The sequence below is a fragment of the Callospermophilus lateralis genome, chromosome 1 (genome assembly GCF_048772815.1).
Source record: "Callospermophilus lateralis isolate mCalLat2 chromosome 1, mCalLat2.hap1, whole genome shotgun sequence".
In the NCBI taxonomy this organism is placed as follows: Eukaryota; Metazoa; Chordata; class Mammalia; order Rodentia; family Sciuridae; genus Callospermophilus; species Callospermophilus lateralis.
The window spans coordinates 181308921-181334789 of record NC_135305.1 but is presented as its reverse complement, the minus strand read 5'-3'; the positions used below and the strand labels follow the sequence as shown (position 1 = coordinate 181334789).

Sequence of the window (25869 nt, the reverse complement as noted above, 5' to 3'; positions counted from 1 at the left end):
ACAAAGGGAAACAAGACACAGTCCCTCCTCTGAGATGCTCATAGTCTAACAAGACAGATGTGGGCCAGTGCTAACAATGACAGCTCTATCTGCCATGGAAATGGCTCAGCAGGGACTGAGTCATAGATAAAATAATCAATCGTTCTTCTGATAAGTGTTCCACCTCCCAGCTATTCAAAGGTTCTAAGAATTTACATCTCAAGAGTTGCCACATTGATAGATGGCAATCTTCCCCCTCACTCCCCCAAAAAAGAAAAAAATGGTTCAACTCTGAAGGATAGGCATTTGTTTAGTAACCTCTTTCCAAACAATAGCCAGTCTCTTTCTCTGACTTATGGCACTCCTTTACCCAGGATCTATATAAAATCAGAAAGTACAGAGAAGTGCGAACTAAAACACATCAACAAAAATGAGCATGAAGTTTAGGCGCATCAGGGAGTGGTAAGAACATTTGCACAGAGGGTAGGTAGAGGAGAAGACTGGAGCCAATCTGTGGAAGGCCATGAAGGACAGACCAAGAGGTTTGGCCAACAGGAACCACACCGTTGAGGAGAGTATTTTGCTCAGGACTCTGGTTGTGCTAGGGGAGGAAACAGAGTCTGGAAAGCAAAAAGGAAACCCCCTTCCCACATTAACATGCCCTTTTAGGGTCAGGGGTCACTACAGGAACGGGGGGCGGCAATCTGGCCAACATTTCAAAATTTCTTAATTTTTGCCATGAGTAAGACAAAAAGGACCAAGAGGAGCAGTTGACAACCCTGACCTAAAAGCCAGAGTAAGACGAAAGACTTAAAAACAAAAACAAAAACAAAAACCCAGGCCCAAGAGAAGCAAATCTATTTCATTTCATGTTTTGAAATCTGCTTGAGCAGCAACCCTGAGCTGCAGGAGCTATTCTTACAAATTGAAAGGCCTATGACAGTCAACTATTCATGCCTAAGAAACTGAAGGAACAGTGAGGCTCAGTTATCCATGGAGAATTCTTGAAAGGAAAACCCTAGATCCTTTCATGTGTTTCTCTGATGCTGAACTGAAATGCTCCTGAATCTTAAAAAACTCAACCATCTACTCATGAAGGCAGAAAATTGCAGCTTCTCATGGGAGTCACCATCATAGTTGAGACCTCAACAAATATAGCCACTTCAAAAGTGATATAATAAATAGCTCCCGTGAACCTGGCACTGTGCTTAGCATTTTTCATGCCTCACCCTCATCTAATTTTTGCAATAATCCTGTGGAACAGTCTCTGACCCATGCAAGAACTTCTTGAACCTGAGTGTTCCCCAAATAGATCTTCAATCTATGTATGACTGAAGCTCAGAGAGATTGAGCAACTCGCCCAGATAACACAGCTATTAAGTGGTGGAGAAGGGCTAGAACCTGGCTTTCTGACTCCACAACCCACCCTCCTGGCCCTAATGTTACCCTGCACTCACCCGTGGCCAGGCACTTGCTGGCGTCACCCGACTGCATGGCTCGGATGCGGTAAGGAGAAAGCGGGATGTCATCCCCTCCATAGGTGACCCCAATCATATAGCGTCCAGTCTTGTCAGGGATGTAGGTGACAGCATATGTGCCATCTTTATTGTCGTGGACAGTGGCTCTTTTGGGTTTTCCTTCTTGGTCCTGTGGATAAAAGAGATATGCTACTCAGGATGTTGCTTCCAACAGGTAGAGCAAGTTCATGGAAATCCTTGACATATCTTGCTCATTGATTTGTGCTTTTAGTGGGAGGAGACAGAGTGATGGCTTAATATAATCTTGTTCTGCTTTGTTGGTAGGCAGAGGACAGGGTCACAGATCATACCACAATGATCTGTTAAGCAAACAAATAATGTTTTAGCTCCAAATGCATGAAATACAGAGGTAAGGGGAGAATCTCCTGCTCACATACTGCTACATCTACTCTCCCTGTGTCCTTTACTAATAGGACTCCCTCATTCTTGGCGAGGTACATAGCCCCCAAAATACAAAGCTCCATGTCTTGGCATCCTTGGTACCAGACATGGCCATGTGATTCATGGTTAACTTCTACCAAATGGAAGTCTTCTGACGGGGCTGCTTAAGATAGCTGACTGAGTTGGAAGAGCACCCCACTTCTCCATCTTCCCTTTTTCTTCCTCCTGGCCTGCCATGTAGATCTGATGGCCAGAGCACTGACAGTCTCATGGTCATGAGGAGAACTTAAAGACAGAAGCCACACACTAGGACAGAGGAGCACAGAGATGGAGCTGGTTCCCTTGGAGAGCCATAGAATATCTCAGTGGCTTATCACCTGGCTTCTTTACCAAGAGAGGATGATCTTATGTTGAAGCCATAGTTATTTGGGGGTTTACTGGGATATATAGCAGAAAGTAGTCCCAAATGATCCAATAGGTAATTTAAAACATTTAAAAAATAAAAACAGAGATGTAACATGAAAATACAGGAGATTTACTACAAAGTGACACCCAGAGTTAAACCTCTCAGGTTGGGATGCAGATATAGCTCAGTTGGTAGAGTGCTTGCCTCACATACAGAAGGCCCTGGGTTCAATCCCCAGTACCATCTAAATAAATAAATAAATAAAGCCTCTCAGGTGAGCATGCTTATTCTCCCACACATACAGTGACTCTTGGAAAATCTAACAAATAATTGAATCAGTTCTGGTTTTAGTTATGAAAACCCTTGTTCTTATCCTTGGCGAGAAAATTAGGTCTTACTAATAAGGTTTGGCTCAAAAAAACAGTTCAAGGTTACCGTTATCTGGACAGCAAGCAGGCCTTCCCCAGCATCTCTGGCGTCGATAGCAAACTCCACGGGCAGACTGGCGGGCACCCCATAGGAACTGAGGCCAGGGCCACTGGCGGTCACTTTGCTGGCATCAAATGTGGGAAGAACCTTGACCTTAAAGGGACTTGATAGACAAATACCCTCGTCAGTAAGGATATGGGTCAGTCCAGCCACATCTGACCTCTCTTACACAGCCAGACTAGGACTGACGGGAGTATTTCTATAGGAGATAAGAAAATGAGTTTAATCAAAGTGGCTTAAGTCCAGTAGAAATTTAGAATTATGAGGCAGTAGCCATCATATGCCAGACCAGCCTTGCCCTGAGTTCATTTCATGAAATATAAATAGTTTAGGGAAGACAGGCTCCCAAATTAGTTTGGGAAACTCAGGGTTAAACCCATTTAATACTTTTATTATGCTAAGACAATGGTAACCAAAATGGAAAGAATACCAGTCTTTAATATTTTATCTCATTCTATAATGATATTTATTCTTGTTCTATATTTAGTATGCTTTACATGGTACACAATCGTCAAGTAAAGCAATATGCAAGTGTAATTCATAAATAATGAATTTCTACACAGTTAGAGCTAGCTATGTTTTGATCTCCATATAAAATGTATATATTAAAGTTAGAGGTAAGTCTTCCATTTTAAGGGGCATGATTAAAAAAATTTTGATGTTATTCCAGAGCTAAAGAACTTACACATTTTTTGTATTGATATAAACAAGGAACAAAGCTGCTACCCAACATCTTTCTGAGAATGTTTACTGTCAACCAGACTCTCAAATGAAGTGGTAAAGACCTTTGTCTTAATGAGAAAAGCATTTGCACAGTTACCAAATGGGAGCTTCTGGTAAACTAATACATTCCTTGTTTTTCCAAAATTCCCCATCTTCTTAATTTCAGCTTGCTTTTAAACTAAAGATGGATAAAAGTAAAGGCAGGACAGCAGAATGGGAACCACAAATAACAAACTAGTGTATAATGTGTGTGGAAAACACAGGTTCAGGATAAAATCTGCTGATTGGATGAATGGGTAAGTGGGTGGGTGGGGCTACCACAGCAATGTTAGCCAATCCTGCAGCTGGGTGGGCTTGAGGCTGGTTTAGATCCATGCCTCAGGTGAGAGGCACTTACCTTCGTGGGATCTCTTCATCAGCATATTTAACTGAGACCATGTAAGGCCCCTCCTGCGATGGGGTATAAGTCACCGTATGTGTGCCATCCCCATTATCCACCACATTTACTGGCTCCACCAGACCTGAGGACAGAGATGAGAGGTCTGAGTGACTGCTTGGCCTCCAATTCACTTCACCCTTGGCTGCGTCTGAAACAGCATCACATCTATCCCCAAGAGCTATTGGTTTCCACTGATGAGTAACATAAAGGCAAGCAGGCCATAATCATAGGCCTAAGAAATCCCAGGATCCCCAATTCATGGTTGCAGAAATGACCCCAAGAGACACCTTTAGCTTTTGGGGTTGGCTAAAGTACACTCAGTCTGCCCTAGAGTATAATTAAGGAGACTGCCTGTGCTTGCTGCTGGAGGGTGTATGGTGAAGGCACATGTTGTGGACATGCTATATCCTTTCAAGCTGGTTAGGCATGCTTGGGATGTGGCAATTTTTACTCTGTAGCTGAGAAAGTGCCCAAAAGCCCAGAACCCTGAGCAGCAAAAGTTAACCAATGGGATGGCCAGTCAAGATCTGTGATCATTTTTGAGCAAAGACCACTATAAAATGCTAGCAGGCTGGGGTATAGGTACAGGGCAGGTGAGGGTGTCAATCTCATGGGATGAGGGGACCTTCAATGTGATGTCTGTAGGGGATGCTTAGAGATCACGTTAAAGCATAATCAAGGCATGCACTGTGTTGATAGATTCCAGACTGCAGTCCTTAACATGAGAGTCAAGATCGGTCAATGGCAGGGTAGGCTAATCAAAGCATAGCATGCTCATTAAATAAAGCAGGTGAGGCAGCCAACTTTAGAGGCAAGGCCAGCAAGAAGAATTTAGGTTACATAATTTAAAGCAGCAGCCCAATGGAAAAATGCAAACCTGTCTCCATAAAGTCACCCTTCGGGTCACCTTTAAAGAACTCTGAAATGGCTTTCAAGGGGCTGCGCCATGACTGGGAATCCATCTCATCAGCTAAAATTAAAAGGCTGTTACTTGAGAGTTCTCCATGATAAAAGAAGATATCTAAGTAAAACTTTCACACAAACACATGCACGCACGCATGTCTTAAAGCTCAGTAACTTCACAGAATTGGAGTCTAGTCCCATGACCTCATTTCCCCCAAACCACTTCTGCCCTGAGCTTCAAAGGGCCTAACCTCCTGCTGAACCCCATTAAGGAGAAGGTTCCTCTTCAAAGGAGGAACCCCCTATTTGTCACTCCTGGAAGCCAAGAACACAGAACAGGGGAAAAATCCAGATTATTTAAGAACTGTGTATGAGAATAAAGGCACATTTTAGATGCCAAAAGAGGGAATGTAAATGCAGTCACTTACCCAAAAAGTCATGTTTCAACACAGTTTGGGGTTTTGTCCCCAAATACCCTGCTTGCCACACCAATCCTAAATTCTAGAGTGCAAACAGGGCAGGCCAGTGGGGGGGGGGGGGGAAATCCACCCCATTCCCCAAAAGACCCTCTTTCTTCTCCCAGAGGCTGAACCACACAATACCACAAAGCTAGCACTCTCAGAGATTCTGGAATTTTCTACATGAGCATGGAGGCATCTCAAAGAGAATTACTGCCTTCAAATCTCTCCCCTTCCATACCTCTGGACTTCCCCCTTAGACACCTCATAAATGCTGAAATAGGTAATGAAGAAGTAGCAAAATTTTTCTTTCTTTCTTTTTTTGGTACCAGGGACTTTTATTTAGAGACAGGGTCTCACTGAGTTGCTTGTGGCAATCGCAGTAATTTTACATGAGAGCCCATATACTACTTGCTTCAACTAGCTACTCTAACAAGTGAAATTATTAAAAGAAATTTAAGAGCCAGGCACGATGGTGCACACCTATAATCCTAGCAGCTCAGGAGGCTGAGGAAGGAGAATCGTGAGTTCAAAGTCAGCCTCAGCAAAAGTGAGGTGCTAAGCAACTCAGTGAGACTCTGTCTGTAAATAAAATGTAAAATAGGGCTGTGGATATGGCTCAGTGGTCAAGTGTCCCTGAATTCAATCCCTAGTATCAAAAAAAAAAAAAAAAGAAAGAAAGAAAGAAATTTAAGGCCATGTCGTTAAGGGGATGGGGGAAGACAGACTTCTAGAGAAATAACAGCCCTGCCTACTTTTAAACAGGATCTTTTACAGTTTAGCTAGATTATCAGCAATAAAATAACTTAAGAAATGTAATCTTAAGTTCATGATCATATTTGAAAGCAAAGTACCTTTTCTGGGTCATGGCTGTCCCCACCCAGATAAGTGATGTTGGCAGGGAGGCAGGACACATACTTACCTCGGGGGCCCAAGACCCTCACTTCCAATGGGGCCAGGCCAGCTTTGCTGCTGTCCACCGTGAAGGACTGTGGGATGCGGGCTCGGACGCCAGAGCCCAGCCCTGGGCCAGCAATTTTGACCTTGCTGGGGTCTACAACATCCTTCACAGGAACCCTGAAGGGGCTACCTGGAAAATAGGTCATGGGATTTTGAGTGTCTAGTAATTGGAGACCCATCTATGCACACACAGAATCACACGAGGGACCTCAATTTTAATAGTCCTCTATCAGCTCCCCCTACCTTGCTGTGCCTACCCATGTGCCCAATCAATGGTCATGGAGCACCTACCACATGTAGACACTGTGCCAGGTGTCTACACAGTGGCTAACAACCCTTAAGGAGCCTGCAAGGCAGGGCAAGGTGTGAGCATGTCACTCTAATATCCTACATAACATATGTGGGAGGGTGTATCAGGTGAAATACTTAGGAGACACTGAACCTTGTCTTAGGAGACCAGAGGAAACCTTCCAGTGACATCTAAGTTGAGACAGAAGAAAGAGCAGCTATCACCCAGTGGAAGTAGATGGACCAGCAGAGGGACCAGCTTGTGCAGAAGCCTAGAGGTGAGGGGAAGACAGGCTGCTGGAGGAATGAAGGAGAAGGCTGGGTGATGGGAGAACAGGCAGGCCTTGAAGACTATATCCAACCTCCTCTCCCACAAATGGTTCCTGCATTCCATCCCTCCAACACAGCCAGCATGCCCCAAACACACACAGCCTTCTTGGTTCCAACAGCTTTCTGGATAGACCTGCTGCATGGCTGACCCCAAGAGCAAACCTGAGGGCCTCTGACTCCTACCACAGTATCAATTTTAAAGACCAGTAAAATATGGAGAATGCAGGAAGATCAGAATTTATAAGAAAAGCACTAAACAGAGGAACAAGGTCTGGGGCAGGAATCCTAATGGAACTCCCTAAGGACAGGGACCTCCCCAGAAACAGAAGCCCCAGTGTCCTCAGTACCAGTCTTTAAACTGCCAAGTCCCTTGCCAAGCTCCATGAACTCCTTGCATGTGTAGAGTTCTTATGTTTCCCATGACACCTGACAATTACCAGATGTCTAACAGCCGTGGAATCCAAAGTCTCTGTCTTACATCCTAGAAAGTTTATCTATAGATCTAGGGGTGGTAAATAACAATGACCACACAATGAACCAAGACCCTGGTTTTCTAACAACACAGCTGAGTTTCAATGGCATCTAGTTCTTCAAGTAAATGAAATAATGGCTGACCCCAGCAAAGATGAGCACAGCCCTCCATGCTGTGGTTTAGGGAAAGAAACTGGAGCTTCATTTCATAGTAGATGAGGACTTCAATGACAAGGGGGCGTGGCCAAGGACTACCTCTGGGGCCACTCTCTAAGTCATCAGAGAATCAGCATGAGAGCAGGTATGAAGCAACACATAAAGGTAAAAATCTTAATTTCAAGATGGAAGTCTGCCTTCAGTCCCCTGGTCCCTGTCTCAGTCAGACATCAATCAATCATGGCAGCCCTTCCTCCTGACACACTCTGAATCCTAGTCAACCTGGTGGTCTTGGCAGTCACCAACAGACCACAGCTGGTCCACCACAGGAAACAAATAAGCCATTAAGAGCATGACAGGATACTTTATTCAAAACCCCACTAGAGGGCTGGGTAGGGAGCTCAGTGGTAGAATGCTTGCCTAGCACGCACGAGGTTCTGGGTTCTATCCCTAGCACTGACAAAAAAACAAATAAACAAAATCCCACTAGAGGTTTGTATCTCTAGGAAAAAGTGGGCTCATATTTAACCACCCAGAATTCCCACGAAAGCAATTAGAAGCTAGCAGGTCACCAAATGTTTCAGTGCATTTGGAGTTACCTTAGCTACATAGCTTAACACTAAGACTACAACCATCACTTAACTAAATGTCTTTGCTTCAGATAGAGTTCTGGGGTTCAGGAGAAAATGAATGCAGACATCATTAACATCTACTGGGAATACCCAAAATGAGTCTTTTTTCTGTTTTCTAGTAAGCTCATGGGTCAGCCACCAGAGCCTGAATGCTTATCCATTTCTGTAGGGGAATTCCAAGGCTGATGGTACCCAGCACTTTCCCAAGAGTCAAAAGGAGCTCTAATGCTGCCACAACCAGATGCTTATCACCCACCTAGTTAAGAGTCACCATGTTCTCCCTCTTGATGCTCAATTCTCTCAAAACTCCAAAACTCCTGTAACTTTAACTTGTCACCTAGTTCCATTCTTCTTTCTAGCAATTATTACAAGTTTCAGTTGCAAAAACAATAGAAAGTATTAGGGGTAGGAGGCAGAGGCTGAAATACCCTGATAATCTTCAAAATCTCTATTGAATGAGTACAAGCACAAATTTGAAGAAAAACTTGTCCCTTTGACATTTCATATGGACATGTGAGTAGAATTAATTTGTGTTCAATGCCAATATTTTCTGATCAATGTGTGTGAGAGAGTGACTGTGACTATGTATGCACATTTGTACATGGTAAGAGAGAAAGAGGGGACAGAATCAGGGAAGTGTGTGGTGACTCAAGCTTCTTAGGAGTCAATCCAGAAAGCCATAAGTGGGGCATTCAGCCTGCCCATTTCCCTCTCAGCATCATGCCAGGTTATTGAGAAAACTATATGAGCCACTGAGGTTCTTCCTATTCCTGGGTTCCTGGGGTGGGGCTCTATCCTGAAAAGGGAAAAGTCCCCCTCTATAGCTACCACAAATACCAGATTTTTTTTTTTCCTATTCAAAAGAAATAAGCAAAATCAAACTTATTTTCACACAAAATCAGTTAGTGTTTGGACTGCTGTCCACTGCATAGCTTACCAGGGATGTGGGCTCCTCCATAAGTGATATTAACATCATAATCCCCTGGGGCAAAGGGGATGTACTCGGCACTGCAGCTGCCATCTTTGTTGTCTCTGCAGTTTATCTTCGATTCTGATGGTCCCTCAACAGTTATGCCAAGCCCACCGATTCCTGCCCCTCTGAGAAAAGGGTAGAGAAAAAAGTGAAATGTTTACAGTCCATGCTGGTCTGTTTATTGCCAGAATTCATTTTAAAATCCCTTTATAATAAGTAACTATCTCATTGAGCCATCCTCATTCTGCAAACAAGTAAACACCTCTCTCCCAGGGTATTTCTCAACAGTCTAATAATATAAATACAGCCTTGACCTCTCCTTTCCAATGCTTCCTTCATTTGTTTTTCTTATCAAGTTGCATTGGCTAACAATGCAAATACAATGTAGATACGTGCCCACTCCACCCAAGGGACTGAACCCAAAGCATTGTGCATGCTAAGCATGTGCTCTACCACTGAGCGACCCAACCCTCAGCCTTCTTTGTGGTCCATTTTAATAGGAATATTTCTAATTATTCCTTTATATATAAGGTTGGCTATACACTTCTGCATTATCAGAATAAGAAGCTTCTCTCTAGTCCTAGTTTGCTTAGAAGTTTTTTTGTTTGTTTGTTTATTTTTTGGTTTTTATTAGGTACTACAATTGGTCTTTCTCTACAACATAGTCTCTATAAAAGAAAATGACTAACATATTACAAAAATGCATTTCAACATATGATGGTAGACCATAACACATCTGTAGGGTACAGCCCTTAAACTTTTTTAAAGCAGTTAAATTACATAGGACTATTCCTTTTACAGACTTAATACATGGAGTCCAGGGCCCTGCCTACCTGGTAACAACAGTGAAGACATTAGGTTTGTTGGTAAATGCCTCTTTCAATCCAGGACCTTGGGCTTGGACCCGTGATGGCTGACAGCCTTCAGTTACAGCTACTTTGAAAGGACTGTTTGGAATGGGTACATCATCATATGTCACCTCCACTACATGGAGACCTGTTCAAAACAACAAATAGAAATAAATATTTGCATAAAGTTCACTTATTTGTGGAAAGTGCTATTGTACTTAAGGGTTTTATCTGTCATTCAAGTCTATGTCATGTGAAAAGAGTAGGTTGAAAAAAACAATAATTTTGGTATAGATGGGTTCTTTGTTTTAAAAAAAAAAAGCAAACTATTAATGCAATTTACTTGACATAACACACCCATGCTACCCCAAGCAAGTATCAATATATCTATATTCAAATCAATAATTCTAAGTATATTATCCTAATTCAAGAAAACTCCATCTAGCTATTAACCAACAGACTACGGGAAACCCAATATGCACCTACAAAAAAGTAGCACAAATGAACAACATACCTTGACATCACCCCATAACCTGCTCAGGTGAGGCTGAGGCTAAGTCCCAGCCTACCTGTTATACAAAAAGACTAGCAAGCCAGGCACTGAGCAGGCAAGTAGCCTACTGGGGAGGGAGGTTTCACATTCCTTTTCAGTTTATACATGCATCTGCTGAGATGGGTCCAGCACATAGGTCAGGGGTCAGCATGGCTTTGATTAAGGGTCACATCCAAGAAGAGCAAATCTTACCTTTCTCAAAGGGTGTATACTCCACTTGATAGGTCCCATCAGCATTGTCTGTAACAAAGCACTCAGTGGAGGCTCCTGAAGGGTTGGCAATGTGGGCCTTGATGTGGTCACCCCCTACCTGGGTCAGGGGCCTTGAGTCAACAGTGAAGTCAGTGGTGGCTTCTCTAAACACATCTGCAGAGCAACAATACAGACAAGAATGTCCCAACAACACCTTGCACCCAATAGCAAACCCCAAAACATTAGAATTAAGTCTAACTTCAATGACAGCAGACAACTGGTTTCCTTACTCTCAAAATCAGGACTATTAACCCCTTTTCCTCTTTCAGGATAGTCTTGGTCTATGACAACACAACCCCTTTTAGGGAAGTCTTGACCTGCATACACAGAGGTGGGGTTCTAGGACAAGTTAAAGGGTACAGGCGGACCTGCTGTCTGCAGCATGTGTGGTGTTAGCCAGCATCACATTTAAACTATTTTTTTCAATGAAGTGTTGACAATGAAATAAGTTGTTTCTAATATTGACCCCCACCCCCAAAAAATCAATATTTCTGGCTTTGCCACAAAAAAATCTGGAAAATCTGCTGACAATGCTGAACCCCATTCCCCACGGGGAAACAGAAACAGGGCTGGGCAGCAGAGCAGCCTCTGGAAAAGCAATGTGCTCCCCACTTCATCCAGGTTTCCCCACAACCATTCTCTGAAGCAGAGGCCACAGGTACATGTCCTCTTACACCTCACCTGGCCCCTAAAAGTCTAGGGGGCTGGGTTTACAGCCCCTGCTCTGTGAGCCTCTGGTAGCCCTTAAGTTCCAGCCTTTCCCTTATTTAAAAATAAAACCCACCTTTTCCTTCTATTCCTGGCCCGAAGACTTTGACCCTGCTAGTGTCCACAGCGGGCTCCACCTTGACCCGGGCAGGGAAGTGTGGCACAAGCTCCCCACCATACTTCATGGTCAGTGTGTACATGCCAGCTGTTAGTGGCACATAGGTCACCGCGTAGGTGCCATCTTTGTTGTTCTGAATGCAGACTTCCGCTTTTGTTCCTGAGTCTGAGATGGCTTCCATGCCCAGTGTCCCAGGACCTGCTTCTGAACAGTCAACGCTAAGAAGCCCAACTTCACCCACTTTCCCGAGCTCGAGACCTGGTCCTGATGCCACAACCTTAGAGGGGTCAAATGGCATTTCAATGTCGGCTTTGAAGGGAGACCCAGGTATGTGGACTTCTTCAAAAAGAATGTTGACAAAGTATTCCCCAGGTTTTGTGGGAAGGTAAGAGACAGAGCAGGTTCCATCACCATTGTCAGAGCATTCAATTTTGGCTTCACAAGGACCTTCCACGGTTAGGCCCAAACCTCCAGTTCCGGCTCCTTTAGTGTCAATGGTGAATTCAGCAGGCTTGCCCACAAGACCACCTTTAAGGCCAGGACCATGGGCCTTCACCTATATGAAGAAAGAATTAAAGTTAAATCCTGGCTGGCACTGGTATTGCTGCTCAGCCAGGTCTGCTGCAAGATTACAACCAGCATTGAAGTGTACCTCCGCTAAGTGGTCCTTCTCCCCAGCCCTACTGTGCCACTCACTCACACCCCCAAGTTAGAGCTGTGATGAAATGCCATGAATAGCTAGAATGCTAAGAACTCAATGACTGCTGAAAGGCACAGGCAGGAGGCTTGCCTAAGCGACAGGAACTGGAGTTGAGATGGCAATCCCACCTTTAACTGCTATCCCATATTCTTCTGAACCCCCGAGGTAGACTTTGAGAACTAGCATCCTATCCAACAAGCATACAAAGGTCTCCCTGGTCAAGGGCTTGCAGAAGGCCAGACCTCACTGCAACTACAAATGCAACATCTCATTCAATAAATCTTGCACAATAAAAAAGTCAAACTGTTAAAATGAGGGAGGGATGAAGCATTCATCTGTGATTCAACAACTAAGTCCATTTCATAGATTCACACCATTCAGACAATGGGAAAAAACCCAAAACTTTTTGAGTCAGGGCTACCAGAAGAAGTAATGAAGATTATGTATTCTTTTTGGACTGGGGATTGAACCCAGGGATCTATACCACTGAGCTACAATCCCAGCCCTTTTAATATGGTTTATTATTATTTTTTTAGAGACAGCATTTCCCTAAGTTAACCTTGCTGAATTGCTGAGGCTGGCCTGGAACTTGAGATCCTCCTGCCTCAGTTTCCCGAGTCACTGGGATTACAAGTGTGTAGCACCATGCTTAGTTTAGATAAAGTCTTTTTATTTTATGTTATCATAGTCTCCGTAGGGTGAGCTCAGTCTGTGTGTCGGACACTGGCCAGAGGTCTCCATCTTCACTAGCTTGCCTTATACTTACAGGCTGGCTTTGAACCAAGTACCAGTATTAAGCTACGAGCGTAGGAAAAGAATTCAGGGACAGGGAGTCCCTCACCAAAATCTTCTAGCCAGACAGTGATAGGAAAGAGCAGGGGTTGGCCCAGCTGCCCAGGGGACTCTTCACGCTGATAGATGGGAGAACCAAAGTTGGTCACTGAGAACTGACTTTCAGCACAAAATGAGTTTCCAAAGGTCTTTGCTGGGCAGGACCAGAGAGAAGGACTGTGGTATCACATCTGACAACAAATGGGCAAGTTCTAGAACAAAATCAAAAGCTGACCTTGGTAGGATCGGGTGGTAGAGAGGCCTCCACTGTGTAGGGGCTCCCGGGCACGGGGTGTCCATCATAGGTCACATCCACGGCATACAGCCCCTCCTCCCGAGGGATGAACTTGGCTGTGCTGCTCTCCCGACCCACCATGGGTGCCACCAGGCATGGCACAACCTTCCGAGAGGGGCTCAGGATTGTCACGTCCAGCTTCCCCTGGCCTCCTGCTCCTCTGGTATCAATGGCGAACTCCTGATCCTTCCCAACCTCGACCCCTGGGGAAGGGAGCAAGTCAAAGTGAGAAGCTGCCCTCTTCCAGAGGCAAGAACCATTATAAGCAGGGAAGGATGGTTCTCTGGACATGGGGTTTTGTCTTAGCCTCTTCAATAAGAAGGCAGAAAGACTAAGTGAACATAACTGCACTTCAGCCTCAACAGCAATTGGCATAAGAACAGTGGTTAATGATAATAACAACTGTCATTACTACAGGCATTTTATATTCCAGGCACAAAGAACAGCACACATTGTCTCCTTTGATTTTCACCAAAACTCCAAAGGGTATTTATTATTAATGAATGGCTTAAACAGGTGGGGAAAATGAGGCCAGGGTAGCATATCCAGCAGGCAACCAAGCTGGGACTCAAATCTAAATTTATTTAATCTTACAATCTGCTTTGCAGACCAATAAATTATAATCTGACACTATCCTCTGTTCTTTACTTACTTTTCATGTTAACTTTATGTGAAAACACACTTATAGGTCCATATTTTATTTAATAATTCTTAGCAAGAAATACAATCCTATATAGCTGCTTCCCTCACCCCACAAGAAGACACAGTGCTGGCAAAGGCAAGAGCACTGAATCTCATCCTGAGAACTGACTCCGTGTGGTTTTTGAAAGGTCTTGAGAGTCCACAGGAAACCTAAGTGTTATATTTGTCAAAAACGGGGAAGGTACTTTAACTAAAACAAAAGCACTGGGAACTCAGGGCCCTGCCACAATCCAAGAAATCTTGACTCTGGGGTAGTATGGGGCTTGCCAAGATGAACACTGCTGGACCACAAGCAGGGCATCTTGAAGCCTCAGGATCCAAAGGGAAAGAGCTTTTCCTAAGAGACATCAAGCTTTTACTGCTCTAGAGTAAGAACACTTGGTGTCCTGGTGAAAGGTTGGGCAGTGACTGTTCCTATGCTCACATCTGCCTGTCATCACCCACAAAAGCCAACACATGGAGCTCTTGCTCTGCAGCCTTCAGAACTGGGATCCGGCCTTGTGGACAAATTGTCCATTTAGGTCACAAATCAATGAAGGTATTCACTGAGGACACTACAGCAACCCTCACAGGGGACACAGGAGCCCTGCCCTGAGGCTACACACAGCCTGCTGGGTTGGTGGCTCTGAAACCACTTGAATGTGCACTGCAGGGGTCCCTCCTGTCTGCATCCAGCAGTTAACACCAACGAGGAGGATGTAGGTGTGAATGATTTCCAAGATGCACTGCTGACCACAAAGCAGGCTGGCTAAGGTTAAGGAAGGGCTTGAGTTCAATCTCCAGAATCACAAAAAAAAAAAAGGCAGGTTGAGGTTGAGGATGTAGTTGAGTGGGAGACATACACAGGGGCTAGCTGGAGACATACCACATAGCAGGATAACATTAATGCAAAATAAATCTTGCCAGATCTTTTCTACTAGAATATCTATACATGAAGATACAGAGAGAAGGTGTGGAAGCAGAGGAACTGAACTGCCAACTTCGGTCAACCCTAGGAAGGGGCAGAAATGATGGAATGAACTCTTAACTGTAATTTTGCTTCAGATGAAAACTGGATTTACATATTCCTTGTGTAAGAATGATTTTATGAGCATGTGTGAAACATCTGAGTTGAGTGATGAGCCTATCAGTGTTCAACACCACAATACTCTTTCTTTTTGTATGTTTCAATTTTTTTCCATAATAAAAAAAAAGGGAAAATATCACCCTAAACAAAACAAGCTTATAACTGTAAGATTCTTAACAAACTAAAGGAATATTGGTGGTGGTAGGGGGGTGCATTACGGTTGTGGTTACTGAGCACCAGGGAGTTGGCTTTTATGTTTGAATGGCATTCAGAAGCCAAGGAAAGATAACACACACAAAAGCAACAGGCCCCACCTTCTCACAGCGATATACATAGCTACTGAAGTCTGACTACCTGCCAGCCTCTGAATCATTAGCTCATTTAATTTTCACAATATTCCTGTGAAAGTTAAGTGTTCTCATCTACTCACCCCTGCTGTATTAACGAGCAAGCTGAGGCTAAGTGGCAGAAGGGTCACAGTTGTTTCATGACACAGCCCTCATTTAAACCCAAGTCTGTCTCACTGCAGTCTCTTAAAATAGAACTGGCTTCTCTTGAATTCATTTTTGCGAGGAAACCTAATGGCAGCCAGGTTTCCTGGTCTTCAATGACCCTCTCCTCATCAGATACTTACTGTTTTCCAGCCCATTGATTTTTATCTTGCTCAGATCCAGCGGAGCAGCAACGCCCACGGTGAAAGGACTTTTAGGGATAGGATCACCACCATAAGTTACCAGAACCTGCATGCTGCCCTAGAATAAGAGAGGGGGGAAAAAGTGCACTTTTGAGTACCAACATGTTCACTGGGTATTTAAATCTGCCTCCAGACACTTTGTTCCTCCCAGAGACACAGTGGGCATGACTCCAATGGACTTAGAGAATATCTCAGACAATAATAATCAAAAACCAGATCAAATAAGAGCAGCAAAAAGCAGGACAACTTAATAATTGCTTACTATATGCCAAGCACTGTGCTATATGCTCTTTTAAACATTCCCTTCATTCTATCTCAAGAATGAAGTCCTAAGGGGCAGTTCTTCTATCATCCCCATTTTTCCAAGAATAGAAAGAGTAGTTCCATGAGGTAAAGGAAGGTGGCCCTATCACATACCTGGTAAACATAAGCACTGGGCCTCAGACCCACAGCACCCACCATCTTACTCACTGCTCCCACACCACCTCCCCACCCAACACACAGCCAACGTGGCCATGGATAAGCCACTAAGCCTGGGGCTTCTCAGTGAATAGAACCAGTTTTTCCATCTCCTGGCCATCAGTTTCAGGATACCAGGCTGCAAAAGGGATCTGCAAAGTGGTTCACCTAGAACTGTTGTTAGGCCAGCATACAGTTTAACTGCTGTTTCTAGCAAAGAAAAAAAAAAAGTTACAAGTGCAAAGGCACACTGTGCTACAGAAATGGCATGTCCCCTTGTCGGTGGCCCCAATGGCCACAGAGACACACAATGGCCATGTGTGCTGCTGTTGTTATCCTCCGAATGATCCCAGGCCAGCTCACTGCTGGTTTCTTTTCTCCACGTTGGCCAAGTCCCCATCCACCATGCCAAGGCTCCAAGGAAGACCACTGCCATCTCACAGATCAGGTCCCCATCACCTCAATCATCCAGGCATAATATAAGGGACATGGGAAGGAGAGATGATTCTCCCCAAGAATCCATCATGCTCACTGGCGTGCAGGGCCTGCTGAAAGCTGTTGCTGATCAAGTATTAAAGGGTGTAGCTTTTGGCCTATGGATATTTTCTCACATTCCTTTTGTAATAACGAAGGGGAAAAAAGCCAAGAAAAAGAATTGGTTACATCAATGAAGGGGGAAGGATTGATTTTCCAGGATTTTTTAATACTGCATACAAAGCCAATGACCCCTACCTCAAGGGTATAACATTTCATGATAAAATGTGTACAGGTCAAATTCAACAGGACTGGGAGTTGGCCAAGGGACAGGAAAGGTCTCCTTGTAATGTTTAAGGGAGGACTGATTTATTACTTAACCTCTCCCAACATGCCAACTCTTCCTGAGCTTAAATTTGGTCACAAGCCCCTAACTCTTAGGCTTTAAGGCTGACCAGGGGTCCTGGAAATATCTTTTCCCTCACCCCCATGAGTTTTCTGGCCACTTCCCTGAAGTGCTAAGGCGGGGAAAGTCCTCTTGCAGTTAAGTCCACCAATCTCATAAAACAAAGTATGTTTTCTTACCAGTCACAAAAGCAAAACAAAAATCCAGATAGGAAATTTACTCTATCTTAAATAACCTAACAAGGGGGAAGGAAAAAAAAACTTTCAAGATTTGCATCTCTAGTACCAATATCATTTTCAGTTTTCCCGAGGCCCAGCTAAGAAATAGATTGTGTTTTATTACCACAGGGCTGTAAATAAGGGCAGCCTGGGCCGTGACCACCTGCTCATTCCAGCAAGATGTTGCTGACTGCAGGACTGTTTTATTCTCCCCCTATATGCTTCTGAGACCTGACCCTTATCTGCAAAACACAGATAAACAAGGGCCCTGACCCAACAGCTCAGATGAGGATGGACTGAGAGTCAGCCAATGCATCCCCTCCTCCAGAGCTGCCTGCAAGGAGCCATGGTCACCACATTAAGAACATATCAAGCCAGGAGTGGTGATGCACGCCTGTAATCCCAGTCACTCAGGAGGCTGAGGTGGGAGGATTGCAAGTTCAAGGCTAGCCTCAGAAACTTAAGGAGACCCTCAGCAATTTAGTGAGACCATGTCTCAAATAAATAATTTAAAATGGGTTAGTAGAGCAGTCTGGGTTCAATCCCCCAGTACCAAGGGTGGAGGGGAATTCAAGGTAAAGATTATTACCTCATGAGGCTCTGTGAGCTCATGAAGTATCCTGAAGGTGCCATAGTAGCACTTTGAAATTCCTAATGGCTCTAATCAGAGCAAGTACTGTAACTGCTGCCACCAATTTCTCAAACTGTTTTGGGTTGGGGAGCTTGGAGTGAGAATTTTAAGCCACTTGAGGCCACAGACAACCAAAGGTAAACAAGGCAAAAGTCCTTAGGAAAATAATTACTTGTCCCTAATCTAGGAGGGTCCTCAAGCCTCAACCCACTCCAGTAAGGCAAAAAGAGTTCTAATCACTATATCCTGATAAAGGCAGACACCTCCCCAACCATGCATATCACGAGTCCATTCCAGGCAGGTGAGCTAAAACTGAGGGGCCCTGGAGGAAAGATCAGCAGCCTCTTAGCTGCAGGGAACAAAAGCCAGCAATCAACCTGAGGGGCCAGTCTCTTCAGGTAGGCAGGGTAGTGGCTCCTCACAGTCTGTATTCTGAGGTGGAAACAACCCACCTAAGGCCAGGACATAGCCATGCCTTTCCACATACCTCAAATAATGCCTTTCTGGAAAGTTCCAGTTTGTTATTCCCAAACAACATCATCACAAGCCCAGGGGCATCAGTCCTCAAAGTAGGTCCCTCTCCATGGAGCTGGCAGCTTTCTGGGCAGCCCAGGCCTCTTAACCACATCCAAGAGCACAATTCACAGGCACACTTCCTGCACCTGATCTTGAGCTTTTGGAGGCTCCTCAGGATGAGGTGCTAGCCCAACTCTTCTACCAGTTACAATGCTCCTAAGGCCATTTCTGCATCACATCAAGGCGTCACATTGTTGATTCACCCTTTTAGTCATTAATCCATATGGCGCCCCTTCGGTGCCGGACCCAGGGCTTGGAGCTAGGGATAGGAAGATACATGTAGGTCATAATATATCCTTGGAGAACTCACAATTCAAAAGAGATGTCATCTATTTTCTTTGCTACAGAGAAATATGCGGAATTGCAAGTGTCCCCAATAATGAAACTATAAACCTCACTCTACACTACAAACAAGAAGGATCCAAGGGGCACCATCAGATCCACTCACATAAAAGGCAACAATTAACATCAAGACGACTCTACCAGCTCCTCCACATATCATGGCCAGCATTTGAACAAATAACTGCTAGAGGCTACTGAGTGTGCCAACAGTTCTCAAATCCATTGCTATCAGAGAACTAGATGAACTTGATCTTGGAGTGACTGAAATAAAGAGTCTCCCACTGAAGCATTACTTCAAATTCAATAAAGCTAGATATGGGCTCTTGACTTCTACCTGGACTGACAATTGGGAACCAGGGGAATGGGTTCTACTATTCTTTCCAGGGGTACAGAGCAAACTGACCTTGTCAGAAAAGCATAGGATAAAACACAAGTCATGGACTAAGGGTGTAGATCCGTGGTAAAGCACTTGCCTAGCAAGCCCCAAGGCCCTGGGTTCAATCCCCAGTACTACAAAAACAAAAACCCACAAGTAACAAACTGTTTTCAGAAGCATATATGACCTTGTGACCTTGGTCAGTATGCATGGTCATGGCTTTCTGGTCCCTTCTCATAAGGTTGTGGAGAACTGGCAACAAAGATACAATCATGGTGGTAAGGCTTCCATCAGCCCTCAGAACTACCAGCGAGAAAATAATTACCTACTTTCAAAAGAGCAGCCTGATGTGAAAAGGACACAGTAGCTTCAGAAGCATGTAGTAGAAGCACTACTACAATAAGGAACCCCTTGTTAGGGCAGAGAAATCACCAAGTCTAAAGATAAGAGGTCACATTCATAATGTGACATATAGAACCTGCCCCAGAGAACTCCTTCCATTGCCAGAGAAGTTCTCAGAAAAGATTCGGTCTGCAAGGATGTGCGGCCCTCAAAGCAAAGAAAACAGTTACACCATCTCCTCATCTTCCTGTTCCTTCATTCTTCCCCACTCACTCTTGCCAGCTCCACTGGGGAGGCCCAGGAGAAGTAATGCTTCCTGAGCAGTCTCTGAAGCCAGAGCTTTAGCTTATAAATGGCATTTTGAACACAGGGACTTTTTCCCTCCAGAATGAAAGAATTTCAGAGGCTTAGAACAACTGTTTATAACACTAGATGTGAGTATAAAAATCCAGCCTTTCTGCCAGGATCTTTTGCTGTCCAGATTCTAGAGGTATAAACATGAAGCAAAACAAGATTTTTTTAACACTTCTCATAGGTGCAAAGTTTCAGTTTCATAAGTGTAAAAGAGTTGTGGAAATGGATGGTGGTGGTGGCAGAATATGATGAATGTATTTAATACCAATGAATGTATTTAATACCATCTTAACATGGTTAAGATGGCAAATGTTATGTGAATTTTACCATGATAAAACAAATAATTAATTTTAAAATTTTTAAACAAAGAAACATGAAAACAGAGGGGTGCTCTTTCTTCTTCTTTTTTTTTTTTTTTTTTTTGAAATCCTTATCACAGAAAATAATCAGAGTAAAACACACTATATGGCAAGATCCAGCTGAATTTCTGCATTTTGTAAAGGAGAACAATGTGCTGCCCTGAATAGTGTTTTAGGCCTTAGGGACTAAAAGACTGAACTGGCTCTTTGAGGAAAGACCCCACTAAAACACCTCATAAAAGGGTAAACTAGGTCAAAAAGTCTAGCAAGGAAAAACACAGGTGTGGCAGCTCTTTCTCTGTAATTAATGAAAGACTGAGAGGCAGCTGGAAAAGGAAGTGGGGGGCGGTGGGGTAGGGAGAGAGAGAAAGAAAGAAAGAGAGGGAGGGAGGGAGGGAGTGTGTGTGTGTGTGTGTGTGTGTGTTTGTGTGTGTAAGAGAAAGTTACATATTAGATCCTAAATATCAAGAACTTAGCATTTCTCTGACAAATCCCCAAATGGAGGTGGGACTGGCTTCCTGGTTCTTCTTCAGGAATTGCACAGGCTTTCAGTGAGTACTCTCCCAAAGGGTCACACAAAAGGCAAGAGGAGCCACCTCCCACAGCCAAGCACCTCCACAAGCACCAGATCACTCCTCAGAGGTCCAAGCAATGCCTGGAAAGGGGCCTGGCCAGCAGAGCAGGGGACAAGAAGGACTCTACCTGCTGGGTGGGTGTGTATTTAACGGTGTGAGAGTAGTCATAATTATCGATGATATCCACGTCCTTCACAGCGTCACCAGGAAGGGGGCTGCTGAACTGCACGTTGAGTGGGGCCTTCCCGGCTCCCTTGGTGAAAACAGTGAAGTGGGTCGGTTTTCCGTTTTCCACACCTGGAAGGACATACCGTGAAGCGGGGAGACAGGGCTGGCAGACAGGCCTCATTTTAGAACCAGTTTGACAGGTTCAAAGTACCATTCTGCCATGGCGGCCAGCCAACATTTGGGCTGGCCCATGGCTCAGGCAGGTGCAATGCCTCTGCCACATCAGAGCCATCTGTGGAGATAAGTTATCCAGGTCCCGACCAAACATGCCCAATGACACTGGCCACAGAAGGCTCAGGACAGCCTCACCCGTGCCTTCTTACCTGCTCTGCTGAGCCCCGGGCCTTCTGCCTTCACTTTGCTGGCGTCATGGGAAGGGTCAACTTTGACTCTGAAAGGGCTGGCAGGAATTTCCTGTAGCAGAGACACGGTCTCAGAAGGAAAGTCCCTGAACAATTGCCAGAGCTTAGCCTTCTGCCCGAATGCAAAGGGCGAACTTTAGCATGACATGTATTTCAGCAGGTGGTGAGCAAACTTCCATTACTGCCAGAGAAGTCTGCATACCCTAGCATCAGATAAGACCATGACAGGTCCTTGCTCACTTTTGGAACCTGACAACATGAACAGAACTGAAGACTCTGACCTTTAACACCGGCATTGGATACTGAGGATGAAAAACCACTACCTAGAATAAAACCCAAACTGACAACAATATATGGAGGTAGGTATCCTGCAGGGACAGCTTAGAGCTAATGTTTGGGGACTATAACGAAATAATTAGAAATACATCAATTATTATCCTTCAAAAAGAAAGTTACAGTGGCTCAGCGGTAGAGCGCTTGCCTAGCCCGTTTGAGGCCCTGGGTTCTAACCTCAGCACCACATAAAAATAAACAAAATGAAACTATTATGTCCAACTAAAAAAATAATATTAAATAAAAAAAGAAAAAGAAAGTTATAGACTATCAGGATAAAGGCAGAATAGGTTAACTGAAGTCAACTGAAAACCATTGCATTTAGGCACAGAATGTTCTCCTGAGGTTCCTGTTTTTATGCAAATGTAATGATAAGGATTTCAAAACTCCCTGTTTCAGGGTACTGCTCACCCTATCATCACAACATAAACCTAACACTTCAAAAATACCTCTCTGTATAAAAGTTTTAGGGCAGTGGTACATACCTGTAATCCCAGTGATTAGGGAGGGTAAAGCAAGAATGGCAAATTTGAGGCCAGCCTCAGCAACTTAACAAGGACCTAAGCAACTTAGTGAGACCCTATCTAAAAATAAAAAAGGCTGGGGATGCAGCTCATCATACCAAAAAAAAAAAAAAAAAATTAAGCACAGAGGCCAGAGTTACCGCTTCAAACAGACCTAAGTAGAACATCTAGAAGTTACATTTTAATCAAAATCTTGAGATTGCTTTTAATAGTCTCTTTCTAGAACCTTGCTATTGACCATTGAATATAGTGCCTCACTTCTTTTAGAAAGTGGCGAAAATTTATTTTTTCTCCCTTCTTGGCTTTAAGGAACTGAAGAAAAACTACTGAGAAGAATTCTCAAGACACCTTCCTTATTGCTAAAAAAAAAAAAAACCCACAAGGAGATATACAAAAAGGTGGTCAGAACGATCTTAGGCCCACTTTCCTCTGTTCCCTCCCAGGCCCCAATTCACACCTGTGATGCAAAGAGAACCTTGATAGTGTATCGCCCAGCAGCAGGAGGTACATATTTGACTGTAAATGTGTCATTGGCATTGTGAATAATGTCAAAATCCACGTCTTCCTCATCCTCGCTTAAAACCCGGGCATCACACTTAATGCCAACACTGACATCACCTGGAAGAGACCAGCTTATTAACATAAGTTTACAAGAAACAGCACGTCCTTTGCATCACTTGTACCTCAGGCTAACACACCCCAAAAGAACAATAGGGAAGTTTCCAGTAGAAAACCTAAGAAAGGGAAGGTGGTAAGTCAGGGCTTTGGAAAAGGGATGGAGGATTAGCAAAGATATATCACCAAGGAACTGACACAGTGTTCATTAGGTGAACAGTCACCTAGACAGAGGGACTACCTCCCGGTCAAAGTTTGTTGCCTTCTGAAAGTTACAAAAAGAATTTCTTTCTCCAAATAGCAAGAGTCACAGGGTTGGGGAAGCACAGTCTCACCTTCCCCAGCCTCAGTACAGTCCACTGTAAAGTGGGTGGGTTCATTGGCCTTCAGACCACTTCTCTCCACACCTGGCCCAAACACTTTAACCTTCTGAGGGTGGCTTCCTTGCCCAATGTTGACCTAGAAAAGACATGGAGAAAGTCATCAAGTACTCCTCCACATGGACCCAGGAAAACATTCTTAGAAATGGTCCTTTGGGGCAGCCTAAAGCATGCAGCCCTTTAGGCCATGCCACCTTTCCAGGCCCACCAAGAATGGGTTCACCTCATATGGAGTTCAGACCTCGTGTATAACCAGGCTTTTCACACATCAGCCAGGATTCACCTCACAACCTACCCGGTAGGGGCTGTTTGGAATATTCACTCCTCCCCAGACCACAGCAATGGTGTGCTTAATGGCTTTAACTGGGGTGTATGAGCAGGCATAAGTTCCATCCATCCGGTTCTTCATCTGGATGTCGATAGGGTGGCCTTCCCCATCCTGCAAAAGAGCCACAGCTAGGAACAGAGATATCCCTCACATGGTCTCCACCAAATGAGGCCACCATCCACTCACTCAACAAAACTTCATGGAGCAACCACAAAGTACCAACTGTCTCAATATAATGACAACATCTGACAAAATGTTACATGCCTGTTTTTTTTTATTATTATTTTTTTATTGTAGGTGGACACAATTCCTTTATTTTATTTTATTTTTAATTTATTTTTTAGTTGTAGTTGGACACATTCTCTATTTAATTTTTTTATGTGGTACTGAGGATCAAACCCAGGCCCTCGCATATGCTAGGTAAGTGCTCTACCGCTGAGCCACAATCCCAGCCCCCCATTTATTTTATTTTTATGTGGTGCTATGGATCAAACCCAGTGCCTCACCCATGTGAGATGAGCACTCTACTACTAAGTCACAACCCCAGCTCTACATGCCTGTTTTGTTATTGTTTTGTTGTTGTTTGTTTTGAGATAGGGTATCACTATGTTGCTTAGGTTGACTGAAATTCCTGGGCTCATTTGATCCTTTGTCCTTAGCCACCCAAGCGCAGGGACTACAGGTACATGTCACCACACCCAGTTCTGTTTATTTATATATCTGTATATATAAATAATATTTATATACAACATATTATATAATAATATTTATATATTATATACACCATATATAAATATCTATATACTATATACATATGTAGTAGTTGTAGATGGATACATTACCTTTATATTTTTATGTGGTATTGACGATTGAACCCAGTGCCTTACAAGTGCTAAGCAAGTACTCTATCACTGAGGAACAACCCCAGCCCCCTATTTATTTATTTTTAAGAGCAAATCCTGCCCTCCTCCCCAAGCCATGGCCACCCAAAACTTACATTTTTTAAAATTTTTAATTTAGTTTTATATGGACACAATATCTTTATTTTTTATGTGGTATTAAGGATTGAACCCAGTGTCCCACACATGTGAGGCAAGCGCTCTACCACTGAGCTACAACCCCAGCCCCAATACTCAATGCTTACTAATTTCAATTTCTGCTTTTACTTCTTTTGGCCAATTCTATTAAATTAGATAAACATTTTTAATTTGTTTACAAACTTCCCACTAAAGCCTAAGTCAAACTGAAAGACATTATAGGGTAGTCTGAAACAATTAAAATGTCTTTCCACAGAATATTAATCATAAAAATCATGAAAAACACTGTGCTTTATGCTAATCTCATTTAATCCTCATGTAACTCCATGAGATAATATTCTCATCATCCCCAATGTGTGGATAAGAAAACTGAGGATCAGGTACCCTGAGTGACCTGCCATTACATTCTTTTTTTTGGTACTGGGGATTGAACCCAGAGGTGCTTTACCACTGAGCCACATCCCTTGCCATTACACTTTCAATCTGACAATTACCTGCACAGGTGGCCTCCCAAAATTTACCTGAGCAAATATCTTTAAGGGAGCTTTTCCAGCATCCTTAGGATCCACAGTGAACTCGGCTGGGTTGTTGACAATGCACCCAGATCTCTCCAAACCTGGCCCATATGCTTGGACCTGGGGGAAAAGAACAATAATGATTCTCTTTCTGTATAATGCCTCAAATAAGCCCCTATAACTCGTAAACGAGGGGAGAACAAAATGATTTGTGCCTGATTTTTTGGTATCCATGTAACAGCATGGTTATGGGAAGTAAAAAGCTATAACAGGCCATAACTTAAAGACAAATAGTATTATTAACCTCTCATAAAAACTCTAAAACCAGGCCCAAACAAGCCCAGGTTCCCTGCCTTATTCTGACAGAACTTGTAGTAAGTGGGGCAGGAACCTCTAGCCTTGCCCAGTTTCAATGTTCTCACTCTGAGGAAATTCAAAACCTTTAACCAGAGACAAGAGTACAAAAATCTGCAGCCGGGGCTGGGGATGTGGCTCAAGCGGTACCATGCTCGCCTGGCATGCGTGCGGCTCGGGTTCGATCC

The 25869-nt window shown here is 43.8% G+C and overlaps 1 protein-coding gene across 6 annotated transcripts in view; it reads right to left on the bottom strand.

The window, feature by feature from the left end:
- The window catches only part of Flnb (filamin B), a 145532-nt gene that overhangs the window by 30124 nt on the left and 89539 nt on the right, over positions 1 to 25869 (bottom strand). For 3 of the 6 annotated variants that reach the window (XM_076841327.1, XM_076841344.1, XM_076841372.1), the window contains exons 13-29: positions 25334 to 25447; positions 23743 to 23886; positions 23403 to 23526; positions 22910 to 23070; positions 21557 to 21647; positions 21133 to 21302; positions 15834 to 15951; positions 13372 to 13634; positions 11564 to 12161; positions 10720 to 10893; positions 9960 to 10122; positions 9091 to 9251; positions 6239 to 6406; positions 4833 to 4925; positions 3914 to 4037; positions 2740 to 2896; positions 1437 to 1626 (exon numbers count right to left, since the gene is read on the bottom strand). In XM_076841327.1, coding sequence (XP_076697442.1) covers positions 1437 to 1626; positions 2740 to 2896; positions 3914 to 4037; positions 4833 to 4925; positions 6239 to 6406; positions 9091 to 9251; positions 9960 to 10122; positions 10720 to 10893; positions 11564 to 12161; positions 13372 to 13634; positions 15834 to 15951; positions 21133 to 21302; positions 21557 to 21647; positions 22910 to 23070; positions 23403 to 23526; positions 23743 to 23886; positions 25334 to 25447 — 3013 coding nt within the window. The remainder of the gene's footprint in view (positions 1 to 1436; positions 1627 to 2739; positions 2897 to 3913; positions 4038 to 4832; positions 4926 to 6238; positions 6407 to 9090; positions 9252 to 9959; positions 10123 to 10719; positions 10894 to 11563; positions 12162 to 13371; positions 13635 to 15833; positions 15952 to 21132; positions 21303 to 21556; positions 21648 to 22909; positions 23071 to 23402; positions 23527 to 23742; positions 23887 to 25333; positions 25448 to 25869) is intronic. The other 3 variants (XM_076841396.1, XM_076841416.1, XM_076841435.1) reach the window with 1 other exon arrangement.